General features: G+C 34.0%; 1 protein-coding gene and 1 pseudogene across 1 annotated transcript; one reads left to right on the plus strand and one right to left on the minus strand.

Moving 5' to 3' along the window:
* Positions 1–234: 234 nt before the first annotated feature.
* On the minus strand, positions 235–10,579 carry LOC121366175 (annotated as a pseudogene).
* Positions 10,580–15,334: 4,755 nt separating this feature from the next.
* LOC121366176 (isoaspartyl peptidase/L-asparaginase-like) lies at positions 15,335–16,225 on the plus strand. The gene has a single exon (XM_041490725.1). The coding sequence runs from the start codon at positions 15,335–15,337 to the stop codon at positions 16,223–16,225; it is 891 nt and encodes a 296-aa protein (XP_041346659.1).
* The last annotated feature ends 1,768 nt before the right edge of the window (positions 16,226–17,993 follow it).

The following is a 17,993-nucleotide window of genomic DNA, read 5'->3' on the forward strand; positions in this document are numbered from 1 at the left end:
CTTGGAGTCACCTTCTTTTTAAGTCCTGCTGTGTCCATTCTTTTTGCTCTGTTGACAAGATTCGAGACATCGTCAGCCATTTCTTGTAGCGAATCATCTTCTTCTGAGGCAATCACAACATCATGGGTGGTAGTCACACCCACTTTTGAAACAAGACCTTGTTTATATGCTTAGATGATCCAACTGTATGTAATATATTTTTAAATGAGGACAAAGCTTCAATCTCGTCTTTTTCTATCCATATCGCAGATATTCTTTAGTTCTAGAGTCTTGTGACTTATCCTCAGATTTCTCACACTTTCCTGGATCACTAGGAGATTCAATTAGGACCCCCTTCACGAGAATTTCATCATGTAGTCCCTGTCGTTTCCTCCTCATAAGAGCTCCTCCCCTTTATAAGGTGAGTTTTTCTTTCCAATGTAGAAAATCTGCCCAGTCAAGTCTGTCTTTTTTCTCTCCATGCTTGGAGTAATTAAAATAGGTGTGGTCTCGTTATATTTAAATTATCAAAAATAATAAAGTAATAATTAAATGAGCCCCACCCTAACTCATCTATCAGAGATGGAAGGAAACACTAGCTATGCCAAATTCGAGGATGAAGAAGAAAAAGATGTCGTCCGTCAGCACCAAAGATAACCTAAAAGTGACAAGAAAGTTACCAGTCATCTAACTCGACTGTCATTATTTCGTACAAAGCACTCATGTTGATTCTATTGTGGAACATGTTAGTATTTGGTTATCAATTCATTGTGATACAACTCTTTTTGGTGATTACAGTAACTATAGTATAATATTTGGATCACTACATTCATTACATTAATAATTTATATGGAATATCTAAACTTTTTTTTTCCATTTGCTGGTTGGTTAGCTTGATGCTCATTTTGGACGATATCGAGTTATAAAATACAGTATTGTGGTTGATGTGGATAGGTAGTCCCTATTATTGGTGGATAAATCGTATCACACATTACTTACTACCTAACAATCAGTTGGTGGATGTGATAATGATTTTAGTTGTATTCTGCATTAATATGGTATCATTGGCTGGTTTTCATGTCAATATTATACCATTTGTATTGACCAACTACCTGATGCATCAACAGAGCACTCAAAGCTTTCATTCGTTGGTACTATTGGGCTAGAAACTTTGGAGTTAGTAATTCTGACACCATTTAATTATGTGATCTGTACAATAACAATAACCCTACTCTCAGTATAATCTTCACTGTTATTTTAATAGTGCTCTATGTCTCTCACTAGCACTCTCCTCAGATTTTTTACTGGGATATCGTTTTTAAAAGCCGATACCAAAAAAACTAATCCATTTCGTCTTATAAGACAAGTACTATATTATGCTATGAAACCTCCTTATCCTATATCTCGAAGTGCTTTAACATACAACCAATACTATCATCCCCCCAAACGGATTGAATTACAGCATGGATATATATGGAGGTCCTTTTAGTTGTGATGAAGTTGAGAAGGTTAAAACATTTATAAACATGTTTGAAAGCAATCTTGGCTATTGGAGTCATTTACTTTCACTTATGTTTCTTGTAAGAAAGAAATATTCTAATTATCCTATAAAGAATTATATTATTCCTCTTTTTATAGGGCTGAAAGTAGTATTAGCTATTATGCAGAAAGAGTGAATATAACCAATGGTTAATTTCACTCAAAATGTCTCACATCAGATAGCGTTTTTTGGCTCCTTAATCCACCTATTCATTTCTCTATCAATACCTCTCATATGACTTTATATTGTATCGTCCACTTAACAAGTATATACCTAGGACATTGAGACGTATTGGTATTGCATATGCAATAATACTATCTGCAATATGTATTATACTAATATTAGAGGTAGTTGGTATTAAAATAAGCTCTCCATACTAGAAATGTATGCACTTATGTTAGTAATAGTAGTTCAGATATAATGACAACTCAAGTCCGTTAAAATGAGCCTGGTGGTGGGTTATGATTCCAGTAATACTTTGCACGTAGCAGAAATGTTAGGAGAATTGGACGGTATGTTGATACAAGTATTTATATATTATAATTTGTTTTTGTTTTAGCATTTGATTTTATTTGTGCACAATCTCCAAATACATTTTAAGGATTTATGATAGGAGCACTCTATGCAGTTCAAGGCATTTTTGGACTACTTGCAGCAGCTGTAATTGGTACCGTTTATAGTTTCACAAGACTTAAATTATAGACGAGGGACTATTCATTGGTCCACTTGGATTTTTCAGCTTACAAATTGGATTATGTGTGATTGTTCTAATATTTTATTGGAGTTATTACTCATAAATATCAACAGAGACAACGAGATCCTATTACTAATGAACAACTCCTGATTGAAATTCATTTTGAACACATGTTAGATAACGAGACAAAATAGTACAACAATGTAGAAAATTAAAAGTAAAATATTGTTATTATTTGTAATACCCACTCTGCTTATTAAAGTAATTTATATTAGATAGTATACAAAATTATATTATCTATCATTAATAGAAGGGTTATCCTCATTATTTTTCCCATGTGGTAAGGCTCTCAGAGTCAAAGTATTGTTCTTCTTGATCTCTAGTAAAAATATCTAAATCATCATATTCCATGTTGTCATCAACTGTACTATAATCAATCCGTTATCTTCACCATTTAAAAAGCTTAAATGCATAGCACGAAGGAATTCTTTCGCAACTATGCTTTTAACTTGTACTTGACTAGGACTCATCGCTAAGTATCATTCCCTTTACTTCTCTCTTCTTGTTCTTCTTCTTCTTCTTCGCTGTCATCATCTTCTTCAACTATATTCTCTTCATATTGTTGCTTTTTTTAAGTCATCTTCCAGTAAATCTTGGTCATATTTCTGTAGTACAAATGAGCCTCACAACGGACACTTCGCCAGGTTGACATTTTCTCATTCTTTCTTTTCTTCTACACTAAGATATTGACCTATATAATGTTCATATAAAATGGATTTACGTTCTCTCTCATTGTCTCTTCAGTCAAAATAGTCACTATTTTCTGTCAAGTGTTTCAATAGCTTTATAACGTCTGTTTCTAACTCTTGTTTGTTGTACTTGAAATGATTGAGTTCTACGAAGTTCTTTTATTCTATATGTACTTCATAGTCTGAATTGTTATCAAAATGAGTAAGATCCTGTTCATTAATATGTTCCAAATCTCATCAAAATGCTCCAGGAGTTTGATGGATAAATGAATTAATATTTTCCCGTTTTTCTTCTCGTGTTAGTTCAGTTTCTCCACGTTGTTGGCTTTTAATAAACGATCAGATCCTATCACTTTCTCTAAAATGAGCTCCATCCTTTCATCAATGCTGCCATGTAGCCATGTTGAGCCCCACCATATTTGAGTATACGGTATTTTCTTACCATTTCATTTCTATACAAATTTCCGAATATTTCCGTATACGTCTTACACACGTGTTACAAATGGCATCTAAAAGTGAAGAGTTTTTCGGTAATGTATGGGTTGGTACAATCTCTTGGCGTCTTAAAAGGTTAGTATTTATGTTGTTTATCCTTTAAAAAGGACGCCATTTTTTTTCTTAAATAGGTGTGTCAATTACCAAAAAAGAGACACTTAATTTCTTACCCTCTGGCATGACCCTCTCTCAAACCAACAGAAGCAGAGAAGTCCTCAGTATGTGCTGGGACACAAAGACAAAAGATCAAGTCTGTAATATTTATAATATTAATATTTTATTGATGATATAGTTGTATCTAGCATTACGTAATGGCCATGTATTAGCATTTGATTGTATTAAAAGATATTTCACAGCTGAATGTGACCTCACAGTTGGGTGTGGTCATTTTGTTGGTATATCAAGACATAACAAGTTAGTAAATATATAATGAGTAATCAGTTCAATAAGAATTCCATTTAGCACTTTTAATTACATGCACTGATGAAGGATCTCTCTCATTCTGGCCAGATTGGACAAGAAAGGTTGCTATCACAATTTCTATAATATTTTTGATTTTTTTTTAGTCTGAGATATCTGTTTGTTCTAATATTCATACTATGTCGCCAGTCCAGATACTCCTTTGCTAGTAGCTACTGGAGGTAAAGAAAATGATCTTAAATTATGGGACGGCAATCGACCTGATGCAGCTCCTGTCTTCAAAGCTAAAAACGTAAGAATATTTCATTCATTTCTTGCCATGATCTCATTAGGTACCTCATGATTACCTCAATCTCAGAATTCCAGTCTGGGTACTAGTCTTGGGATTGTGCCTGAGACTGGGATCAACCAGGATCGCCATGGGAACAGGATATCATCATGTATGTGATCTAAATGATATAATGGTATTTGATGTTACATTTAAAATAGTTAAGACTTATGACACACGTGCTAAGAGAAGACCAGTATATAATCACTTATGGGAACAGTCAACCCATTACTTGTCTAGACATTACAGACAATGGGAGGTAAAAGATCGTTCATTTTTATTAAATGTTTTTTTCTCAATAATATTATATTGTTGGTAATAGTCATGGACAACTTGCTAGAAATTGATTTAAGAAAAGGTTAATGCACAACTTCACATTTAGTTACTTGCTTACTTGCAATTATTTGTCGGGGTGTGGTTAATCATTACCATGGTTTTGGTGGTAGTGTCTGTAGTGTAAGCAGTTATTCTGACAGTAATCAAAGTGTATTTGCTGCCTGTGGCTTGGATCGTTATTTAAGAATTTATCAAACTCAACCTCCATCTGTTCTATATAAAGTAATGATAATATGACCACACCCACTTCATTCCACTGTAGGCATACATGAAACTGTTGTGTAATTCTGTCTTGTTTGGTGGTCTTGATAGATCACCATGAAAGATTATGAAGTAATATACTGAACAAGTATACTAAAATATACTGAATTTAGGAGGAAGATGAAAGAGTGATCCTTCCAGCAACAAAGCGGAAAAGCTCAAACCAGTTCATGAACAAACTAGTGATAGTGATATTGATGATGTGTGGAATGATATGGAGAGAATAATGGAACAGCCAACAACTAAAGATAGTAATTTAACAACAACACTATATAAATCAAATTAAATTTATCTCACTGTTATAGGAAAGAAGACAAAAAATAGTCTATAATAAACATTAATAACATTTATTTCAATATTTTAATATATATATATATCACTCATCTTTAGTTGTATCTAACAATGTTTCATCTGATGGTTTAGGTGATAATTCCTTACTAACTGGTTCTGTTTGGACTTCCATTTCATCAACTGACGTAGTCTCATCTATTGATTTCTTACTTTTCACAAATGTTTTTACTTTTTCTCTAAGATTCTTAACTTTACCACCAAATTTTGACATATCCTCTTGTATCTGTGCAATGACTAGTGCTATAAATGCTAGTCCTACAAAGATCCATCCTCCAGAACATATGCGATATAAACCATCATATTTGGATGGGTGACGTGGGAACAAAGTCTCCAAACCCAACAGTTTGTCAAGGAAACAAAACAATAATAGATCCCTTCAAAGTATGTCCAATCAGAAACATAAGCAAAGATTGCAGCTGGTATCAGGATGAATAATATTAAGCCTATTGTGGTAGCAATAGCTAGCACTAATAACTTCATCGAAAGGAATTCCATTTTTTTACCAAGTGGTCGAGTCGACCAGTCAAGAAGATTATTCAAAATTTTTCAAGTTCAGCTAGGAATACCAACGTTATAGGAATACCTATAAGAGCATATGGAATAAGAAAATACGACCACCTAATGTTACTGGTGCTATAGTACCATAACCAATAGTAGTTATAACAGTAATGGCAAAAAATATAGAGGAACCATACTCCCAATTATTTGATGGACTAACATCAGATGCTCCTATTGCAGCATCAGCAATAGCTCGTACTAATTGGGTTGCATTTTCTCGAGTATAATTAGAATTATTGACTAATAAGTCAAACTATACTCCCCTAATAGATTGAAGTATGTCTCATTGGCGTCTATCTCAGCTTGGTTGTTTCGTGTTTCGTTGGGTCTCTCAAGGCTGAAAGATTGCTCCTCCAATAAAGAGATATATTAATACAATAACCAATAATATCAATGTTCTCCAATAAATATTTATCGAACAACATAGTCGAGTAAAGACAAGTTTTATTACATTCACACCACGGCCTGGTCTCCTCGTCAATAGGTGATGTCTCCTCTTTCTCCTCTGGCAATTCGTGAAGCTCTGTATCTGTAGCCCAAAACGATTTCCTAACACCAATTAGTTTATAAAAGTTCAATTAAGTTTATTAAGTCATTAATTATTCATAACCTCACACTAGAGCTGGAGTCCAACAGGACTACATCGAGTTCAACAAACTCTAATTATGGAAAAAGCTCAAACAAAGAGCATCGTGAACAAACCAGCGATGATAGTGATATTGATGATGTGTGTAATGATATGGAGAGAATAATGGAACAGCCAACAACTAAAAATAGTCACTGTTATAGGAAAGAAGAAAAAAAATGTCTATAATAAACATTAATAACATTTATTTCAATATTTTAAAATATATATATATATCACTCATCTTAGTTGTATCTAACAATGTTTCATCTGATGGTTTAGGTGATAATTCCTTACTAACTGGTTCTGTTTGGACTTCCATTTCATCACTGACGTAGTCTCATCTATTGATTTCTTACTTTTCATAAATGTTTTTACTTTTTCTCTAAGTTTTTCTTAACTTTACCACCAAATTTTGACATATTCTCTTGTATCTGTGCAATGACTAGTGCTATAAATGCTAGTCCTAAAGAGATCCATCCTCCAGAACATATGCGATATAAACCATCATATTTTGATGGTGGGTAATGTGGGAACAAAGTCTCCAAACCCAACGGTTGTCAAGGAAACAAAACAATAGTAGATCCCTTTCAAAGTATGTCCAATCAGAAACGTAAGCAAAGATTGCAGCTGGTATCAGGATGAATAATATTAAGCCTATTGTGGTAGCAATAGCTAGCACTAATAACTTCATCGAAAGGAATTCCATTTTTTTACCAAGTGGTCGAGTCGACCAGTCAAGAAGATTATTCAAAATTTTTCCAAGTTCAGCTAGGAATACTAACATTATAGGAATACCTATAAGAGCATATGGAATAAAGAAAGTACGACCACCTAATGGTTACTGGTGCTATAGTACCATAACCAACAGTAGTTATAACAGTAATGGCAAAAAAATACAGAGGAACCATACTCCCAATTATTTGATGGACTAACATCAGATGCTCCTATTGCAGGGTCAGCAATAGCTCGTACTAATTGGGTTGCATTTTCTCGAGTATAAATTAGAATTATTGACTAATAAGTCAACTACAGTCCTCTATAGATTGAAGTATGTCTCGTTGGCATCTATCCTCAGCTTGGTTGTTTCGTGTTTCGTTAGGTCTCTCAAGGGCTGAAAAGATTGCTCCTCCAATAAAATATATATAATACAATAACCAATAATATCAATGTTCTCCAATAAATATTTATCGAACAACATAGTCGAGTAAGACAAGTTTTTATTACATTCACACCACGGCCTGGTCTCCTCGTCAATAGGTGATGTCTCCTCTTTCTCCTCAGCCAATTCGTGAAGCTCTGTATCTGCAGCCATAACGATTCCTACACACCAATTAGTTATTAAAAGTTCAATTAAGTTTATTAAGTTATTAATTATTCATAACCTCACACTAGAGCTGGAGTCCAAGTGGTCGCAGGTGTTACAAACATTTCAGTAAATACAGCCCTTGCTTCACACCATCTGCTCAATACATAAGGTTATGAATGCTCTTACCTCCATTAAGGAGGACTATAAAAGATCTCCTGCAGCTGCATATTCAATATACGAGTCTCCTAATATAGCTACAGGGACTACATCGAGTTCAACAAGCTCCAATTATGTTAGAAGAAGAATGGTAAGTGTTGATAGTTGCTATATATATATATTTATAATGAGTTGTATATAGTTGGTATGCAGGTCCTATTAGTGAGCGTAAAGCTGAAGAGATCTTAACAAGTCTTGGTTCTCCTGGATGCTTTCTAGTGAGAGATTCACTTTGCCTGAAGCAGACTATGTTCTCTCTGTCCTGTGAGCTAATGTTATAATTAATATAAATTTTATTACATTTTTTAATGCAGTGGTTCTCAGAACAAATAAATCACTTTCAGTTGTCATTGGAGAAAATAATTCCTGTATGTTAACAATTATACATTTGATGATATTTCCACTGCTATTAATTTCTATTGCGAAACAATTGACTGGAGTCTTCCTTAATCTACCAGTATGTCATATTATATTATATATAATATATTTATATTAAAATTACTGCAGGCAACTTCAGTTGTTAAAGATACTAATATTCCGTCTATCTCACATCAACTGTGATACGTCCAGCACATTATTCAAAACCAATGACAGCTGGACCTTATCGATTATATTACAGCACTACGAGAGAAATCATTTAGTCCAAGCAGTCATTCATCAGGAGATAGTCCAATTTATGACACTATTGATCCAGATATTGTTGTAAAGACAGAACCAAGAAATACTTGTATGCGTGGACAAGGGAGAAAAGTTGCTTTTAACAGTCAAGATTCTGAAACATCTTCAGACGGATGGATCACCTCTCTGGTTCGCTATCAAACAGAAAATGGATCAATTTATACACTACCAAACTGTCGTTCGAGTAAACCTTCAAAAACTCTTAGAAAAGAATTACAATAAAACCATCAACTCCAAATCGTAAATACAGAGAGAGTATATCTTCATCTAATATCCTCCAAGTCATAAAATAAAAGATGGTCCTTCTATTCAATGTAAGAAAGCACTCTTTGAGCAGTTCACTAAGCCAGATTTGTTAGACATTAGAAAATTGGACCCTAAACCTGTCAAACTAAAATCGGATCATATCAAACCAAGCCTTCGTAGAATGAACACTATTGCCACTCCCTCAACCTCACTAATACCACCAGCACCACCCACCACCACCCACCACGACCAGCTGCATCAAAGCCAAAGCCATTATCAAAGAAACCATCTAATGACAGTGTAAATTCTAAGAGAACATTAAAATCTATGCAGAGTGAACCTCTACTACCATCATCTGATAAACAACCACCATGGAGTCCACATGGACCAACTATTGCTGTACCTACAGCAATATTAGCTGGTATAAAACAATCAAATAAAACAGTTCCCTATCCTGAAGAGGAATTTGAGGAGACCCTTGTTGACCAGACTTATTATTCACCTCCTTACAGCTCAGTAGTGGAAGATAATGTTCCCTCAATGACCCATTATGCTATCCCCTACAGCTATCCTTGCAGGCATAACTCCACCTGTTCCAATAGAGGTTTGAAAGTGTTCATTGTGTGTTTTTCCTTCAAAGACAATCATCCATTTATAATAGTGCAGAGAGTTTACTGGAGGTAGAGGATGGTCACTCCAAAGTCACTTACATACCCATACAAATGAAGATGTATCACGTAGAGGTTCACTGACATCTGCTGTAAGCTCTCCTGCTTTGCTCTCAGGAGGTAAAGGAGAAGATAATGGCGAAGGAAAACTCAGACGAATTAAGAATTTTTTCCGAAGGAAATAACTTTCACATTCACTATTTCCACTTAACTCATTACACAATGTACATGTAGGGTACATTGAATTATACAGACATGTATAGATACATGTTAAATATAATACTTTATTATAAAACTTCAATAAAATATATTATATAGATGTTACCAGTCAATTTCTTGGAGCTATTAATAAGAAATAAATTAAATTCTACTTTTTATTCTTACCTCCAAATGCATCAGGCATTCTTTCAATACTATAACGATGGTGTACAATATACATTATAGGGACACCTGGTATCTTTCTGAGCCTTCTCTTCAAGTCTCTATCACATGTAGCTACGATATAACATCTATGTTGAGTGACCGTGAACAATACAGTCATCAGCATATGTCCCTTTGTGCATACATGGTAGCTCTCAAATCTTGGGTCAGTGACTATACTATAATGATATTAATTAAGTGGTATGATTAGTAGGGGCTCACTCACCGATGTGCCACTCTAAATTTTGTTCCCCCAACTTTTCTAGTTCACCAATTACACAATCAGTAATACAAGGGACACCTATTGGAGACGAAATAATTGATGTTAGATATATCATATAGTAATCTTACATTTAGCATATAAACAATCCATCATTGACTGAAATAAGTCTAACTTGTTTTGTTTTTAATAGAAAAGTTGACAAAGTTGGTATCAACTATCACATGATAAGGAGGTCCCTAACTGATCATTGTATGCAAAGAATAATGCTGAAGGGACCTGAGGACTATAGATCACATGACTATCATATGATATTATTTATCATGAAAATCTTACACTTGATGGATTTTTGCTTGTTCTATTTTTCTTTCGTTTCTCTCTTCTTTCTTCTGGTTGACTTTTCTAAACAAATATAAATATAATTATTTTACGTATATTTAATATATTGTACATTCTTGCATCTCTAGCAGACAACATTCGTTTCATGGCAGCAAATTTTTCTAGTTCTTTTATCTTTTCCCTACAAAGCACATAATATCATTAATATCGTCTTTACTAACTTACCATCTTCTTTAGGAATACCACGTGTTGCAATGGCCACACCCAACAACACGCCCATTAATTACTTTAATATTATTATAGTTTGTTTATACTTCAGCTATTCAAAAAACTAATTTTAAAATAATATTAAGGGTTAAGGAAGGAACATGTAGTCAGACACACACATACATATACAAAATTCATTCACATATTGAAATCTATTATGACACAGAATCAGAGAGAGATAACGATCTCTTTTCCTTTGATGAATGTAACATCATCAAACCCTATAAAGACATTAAGGTTATACTATGGAGAAATGCTCCAATGTTATTTTACCTTCTTTAGAGCTTTCAACCAATCAATGCTCTGCTTACGAGAATGAGAAGGAGATGGTGATAGTGTAACAACTTTCTCTTCGCCACTATGATCTTGATAAGTCAATTGTAGACTAGATAATTTCCTGGACCTGTTAAAGTGATAAACATCATATGTCAGCAGTTATCATATCACCAAATAAGGAAATACATCAAACAGGAGTAAACTTATGTGAGAATTACATAGCCATTTATAGTTACATCAACTGTTAAATATTAGTGTTAATAAGTGGGGTTCTACTCATCCTTAGGAGTAAACTTATGTATGACTTACATAGCCATTTATAGTTACATCAACAGTAATAATATTAATCTTAATAAGTGGGGTTCTACTCATCCTTAGGAGTAAACTTATGTATGAATTACATAGTCATTTATAGTTTACATCCAACTATTGTATGTATAGTCATGTTAGTCTTAATAAGTGGGATGTACTGTACCCTCAGGAGAATGACCTGGGAGAGTATTACTTTTGATTTCCAAGATAGATAGCATAGAAATAGACGGATGTCCCTCTGTAATTATAATATTAAAGTGATTACTACTTAATTTACAGTTGTAGATTTGATCAGTATCAGAAAACTTGAAATAAGCACCTACCAACAAATATGTTTAATGCAACAAATATAAAGAAAAATATACCATTCTCAGTAGTTTTAAATGATGTTTAAAGAAATCTTCATCATTTTGACATATCTGTGCACAATTACTACACACTAAGACTGGATCTACAAACCCCATTCTCCTTAAAGGCTGCTTCTCTGAGCATTCTCCACAAATCACATCGCCACACCTACGACAATGATGCTAAAGAAGATATAACACACGTCTTTAGTAGCTAACTTACTCGTCTATTAGTAAAAGAAAATTTATTCTTGCATTTATCACAATGAGAGCTCTAGAGAGAAAGGAAGCATATTACATACGCGCCTCTACATGAAGATCATGACAACTCAATTGTTCCGTTTCACTCACCTTTTCATCTGGGTGCCAGATAGGCTCATTTAAATCGAATAAAGACGCACTATCCCCCACCATTCTCAACCCATGACGCGTGTACTGGAGGACTTTGCCATGACTGGTCGCCATCTTGAACTAACCTTATTTGCAGCAGCACTAATTAATATTCATAACTATCAATAAAAATAATTATATTTTAATGATTATAATAAAATTATGTAGTAACTGAAGACGTTCATTTTTAATAGAACAATTCTAAAGAACTAAAAGCACATAATAATAATAATAATAATAATAACATAATTATTATATTTACCTCATACAATATGGACATTTAGCTACCAATAAATTAATGGATTTTGAATGCCGTCCAATTCTACATATAATATGAACACACAATATATATTACAATAATATTATTTACTTGTAATCACATTCAGTACACTGATATGTATATTTATAAGATATTTCAAAACTATGACATGTTGTAATAGTTAGATTAGGATAAACAGAGACAGCTTGTCTTGTCCTAATAAAATTAACAAGCATCATATGTAATATTAGTTTGTATAGACCATTTTTTCCAGGCAGGGCCGTGTCCAGCATGACTATTTCCATCAATGATCCATGTAGCAGCATGACATAGTTCATGAATAAGTGTATCTCTAATACGTTCTGTTAATTAATGTTTAATTACTTGTATAATTAAAGGATCTTACCATATGTGTCACAAACTTTAGTGGACAATTCAATCTTACATTGACGATCATTGAAATCCCTATAGTTTTAAAGAATGTTATTGGACATTGCGAGAAGACAATATACTTTTTATAAACACACCAACCAGCTGTTGTTCTAAGTCTCTTGTTCCATGATATGTTCATATCACGTGGTAACTATATTATATAATATATTATGTTAAGCTTTGTACTTACCTGGTTTTTAAAAACTGTTTTATTGAATAATTCAAATAATTCTCGAACCATTTGAGTTCTATAATGTGTCACTCTCTTATTGGATGATGGAGTCAAAAGGGGTGTGGCATTATTGGGTGTATTGAAGTGTCTAAAAACTATTATAAAAGATAATATAAGTCATTATAACATTAATTACCTGGGGTTGAACAAACTCCTGGACTGATGGTCTTTTGTGGGAAAAGTGTCTGTTGATTACGACCCCAATATGATGAGATTGGTGACTCTGCATATACTGGAGTACGAGGTTTAGTAAAATGATTTTCTTCTTCTTCTTCTTCAACATCTTCTGAGTCACTCACAATAAAATCTGATAAACTAACAAAACAGAAAATGGTACATTTCCATGTACATATATATTACATGGAAATATACATGTACATGTTGCAGGTATTGTTTTACTTAAGGAACCTTTTTTGAGATAAAATTTTCTTTGCTTTTTGCTCTTTTTTTGCTGACTCTAGTCTCAAATTAGAAAACACTAATAAAATAAACATTGTATATGAGACTAATTAAAGGGGTGTGACTTACATTGTTCTAGTTTGGAATCATCTTCGTCATCGCTATCTAATAATATTATTTGTTTCTTTCCATTATTTGATACATCTCCGAGAGGAGTCTTCTCTCTCTTGTCTCCGAGAGGTGACATCATCTCTCTCTTATCTTCAAGAGGTGACGTATTTTTCTCATCTTTAATAGGGTGTGTTGTTTCTTTCTTATCTTTGAGAGATGGTGACGCCTCTCTCTCATCTTTAAAACAAGTCAACTTCTCCTCTGATAAATCAAGTGATAATGTATTATTAGATAATGGAGATGTATCTTCATCATCATCTAGAAATTCCGAGAGAGACACATCAAATAATTTATAACCAGTTCTACGACGATTTTTCTTGTCTGTCGTAATAATTTCCCCTAATATATATTTACCAGACTTAATGGGAGAAATAAGAGGAGCTTTGGGTGGAGTCTCATAATTATCACCTGATAATTGATGTTCAAATGATAAAATACCCTCAGCTTGACCACACCCACTATCAGTTAAGTCGTGATATTGATTGTTATTAATTTCATGTAATGATATGTCACATGATTTATCACCTGATTTGTTGAGATATTTCACTAGCTATAAAGAACGTGTATATAATATCTATATTGTTATTAGTTAATACCTGTTCTTTTGATGTATGAGTGAGGATATTTGAACTCAATATATTGTTGCAACTCAAAATGAGCTAGACATTTCCAAACCACTTCAACAAGAACACTGGAGTCCATTTCCATTGACTTTAAATTTCCCACAAAATTCACAAGTGGGGTGTGGTCAATCATCAATCAAAGGTGTGGCTCGAGCTGGAGCTATGAAGGTTATCCGAATTTTTAACCCCTCCTTTTAAATTTTATTGTATTCTCTTATGTAAGCAGAAGTTACACGTTGTGGATTGATAGTGTTTAAGTAAGGATTTATTTGTTGTAACATAAAAAAGAGACAATGATACTTTATATTAGTAATATGAAATTAACACAATAAAAACAAATATTTCGACAAATAATGAAAGTTTTATTAATAGCAGCTGTGTCTCTTTAAGTAATTGTACAAGATTGCATTTTCTAATTATTATTGATAATGATTTTTTTCTTATATAAAATGTTCACTTTGATCATGAGTATCGTATAGTGTCTATGGTATAATTCAAGTATTTAATATTTATTAAAAAAAAAAAACATGTTGTGTTGCCCAAACGATTCCTACTCGCTCACCCACTCAGGCTTCCACTTAGGCTCCAGGATTCCCTGCTATTGCTAGCTGGGACCGCCACCTGGCTTGGTAACCCTCGTCTTCGCGAGGTAATCCTGGCTGGAGCGTCGCCCTAACTTAAAACCAGCCGTACGGGATTCCAGCTCTTAGGGAATGTCGCATTCAGGAACCGGGAACCACAAATACACCAGCCTCATCTCGTTTAAAGGGAGACTACCAGCCCTATCCTAGTCGGCCTTTCGGATACTCCGTAGAGTATGCTGGTAACCATCTCAGAGGTCTGATGCATTGCAGAACGCTGGCCCACAACACAACCTATCCAAGGTGGTTTTCATTTCCTTTTATATGTACGTAAGATTTTGTCTTCATGCTCTTGTGGGCGGTATTGTGTACACTTATGAATCTCATTAACAGCAACTATGAACATGATTACTACATGGACGAACAAATGATCAAAACTAAAGCTATACCTTAATGGACAAGAATAAAACTAGTCCTACTTAAGCAAACTAGAACAACACTACTAATTATAATAATTTTTTAATCATATTTTAATTTTATAGGGGCTAAAAAAAATAAAAAGTCACAAGTGGGTGTGGCAATTATCAATCAGAGGTGTGGCTCGAGCTGGATCATGTCTGGATGCATTATTGTACATGGAGGAGCTGGTTATGTACCAGCTCAACTAACAGAGGAGAAAACTCGTGGTTGTCAGTCAGCAGTACAAGCTGGGTATTCCATATTATGTTCTAATGGATCAGCTTTAGATGCTGTTGAAGCTGCTGTCAGAAATTTAGAAGATAATCCATCTTTTAATGCTGGTCATGGTTCTGTCTTTAACAATAAAGGACAGATAGAAATGGATGCTATGATAATGGAAGGTGCTCAATTTGGAGTTAGTGCAGTAGCAGGAGTAAAGACAGTAGCTAATCCTGTCTCTTTAGCTCGTAAAGTTATGGAATGTACAGATCATGTTATGTTAATTTCTGAGGGAGCAGAACTGTTTGCAAGAGAACAAGGTATACCAGAAGTGTCCAGTGAAGATCTTGTCTCTCCTCAGACTAAATCAAGGTGGGAAAAGTATACTACAAAATCAGATGATCATGACACTGTTGGAGCAGTTGCTATGGATTGCCATGGTAACATAGCATGTGCAACTTCGACTGGAGGAACTACTTTGAAAAGGGTTGGACGAGTTGGGGATGTTCCTTTAATTGGGTGTGGTAGTTACAGTGATAATAGTTTGGGCGGAGTCTCTTGTACAGGTCATGGTGAATCAATAACTCGTGTTACATTAGCTCATCGAGTATTGAGCAATAGTATAACAATGTCTGGTCAGAATGCTGTTGAACAAAGTCTCAAGTTTATGTGGGACAAGGTCAAAGGTCGTGGTGGATTAATTATGATTACTCCTAATGGAGTAATTAGTAAGGGGTTTACTACAAAGAGGATGGCTTGGGCTAGTATTGATACTAATGGTATATTGGAAACTGGTATAGATCAACCTGCTATAACTACTGACTAATAAAGGGACAAATGTTAGTTATATATTTAATTACTCACAGTTGCTTATGAATAATTATTTTTACAAATATAATCTTGACTAAAGGGTTAATTTGTCTTGCCCTTGCAATGGCTGAAGAGAATAGAGAGCAACAAGATTTAGAGTTTGAATCATTAAAGAGTATATATAATAATGAAATGACTGTGCTTAAAAAGGGACAGGAATTTCTAGTAAGTTCAAAATCAAATACAAGTACTATCATTTAACATAAACAGATAGATGTAACTATAATGGGACAAGATGCTGTGTCAGTACAACTACAAAATTCTACTCAATTATTGGAGACAGATGTAGGGGGGAGTGTCTGTGCCCCTCCTCCTCCTTTGCTGCCCAGGACAACCAGTACTAGTAGCGTTAAGAGAGCTAACATCACCCACTTTCCTCCTATTACCTTGTACATCCGTTACCATGACAACTACCCATCTCATGAATGTCCACAATTCCATTTGTCAGCTCGATGGTTGAACCAGAAATATGTTGATAAGCTCAATGATAAGTTAAGAGAATTATTTACTCCTTGTTGGCCAGTAGTTTATGACTGGATTAATTATATATCAAATGATTATTACAATATTATTGTCAGTTACAAAATGGTGCTAGTCCTGGTCTTGAAGAAATGGAATCAGAACAAATTTTGACAAGACATCCTAATCAATTTTTTGTTAGAAGTCTATCAGAACTCAATGATATTGAAGAACACAATCATTATGAAATGTATAAAGAATTTTTAGAAGAGAAAACATGAGTGTGGTATATGTTTGGATCTCAAATTTGGTCATCTATTTTGTGATCCATGTAAAGATTTGTGTTGGTCCAGGATTGTTTTGTAAAGATTGTATCAAAGAATATTGTCAGGTAATTCTTATGTTTTATTAATATCGTATGTATTGTAAATTTAATAGACATTATTGTCTGAAGGAAGAGTAACTAATCTGACATGTCCATGTCCTACTTGTTCTAAAATGCTCTCTGATGTTCTAGTTAAGAGTTTATTGACATCAAAACAATTTCAAAAGTATGTCAAAACTCTATTCATCCATTAATTGTACTGTCTTTCAATTCAGATATGTCCATTTAAGAGAGGAAGTCCATTTAGATTCCATTCCTGGGATGGTATTCTGTCCTCGAAGTATATGTGGCGCTCGTGTTGTATCAGAGCCTCAATCAGACTTAGCTGTTTGTAATGAATGCAATTTTCCATTTTGTAAAATATGTCGACAAACTTGGCATGGGATTGAGTCATGTCCAGCACTCTCTAAAGTATATCAAAATTAATTATTGTTTTAATATTATTATTGTTATTGTGTTTAGATTGAAGTTAATACTGAAGACAATGAAGATATTGTTAAGGAGAAACCAAAGTCACAAGAAGACACTCAAAGGAGAATTGATGAATTAAAAGTTAGTAGAATTATTTTTTATTTTATTTTATTGTTCAATTAGAGTATGTTGTGGTTACGTTCTCATTGTAATGTCAAACAATGTCCAAAATGTAATACAATTATACAAAAAATTGGTGGGTGTAACAAAATGACTTGTTGGAAATGTGGTACTTACTTTTGCTGGCTTTGCGGTGAACAGATAGCAGGGCAAGTCTTCACTGTTAGTTGTTGTCAGAGACCATCTTTCTTTAGGTATGTTCATTTTGATGCTACAACTTGTGAGTTGTTTCGATCTGAGGATTATCTACCTCCTCAAGAAGAGAAAGAATCAAAAGAAGCATCTGGTA

The sequence above is a fragment of the Gigantopelta aegis genome, unplaced genomic scaffold (genome assembly GCF_016097555.1).
Source record: "Gigantopelta aegis isolate Gae_Host unplaced genomic scaffold, Gae_host_genome ctg4944_pilon_pilon, whole genome shotgun sequence".
Lineage (NCBI taxonomy): Eukaryota > Metazoa > Mollusca > Gastropoda > Neomphalida > Peltospiridae > Gigantopelta > Gigantopelta aegis.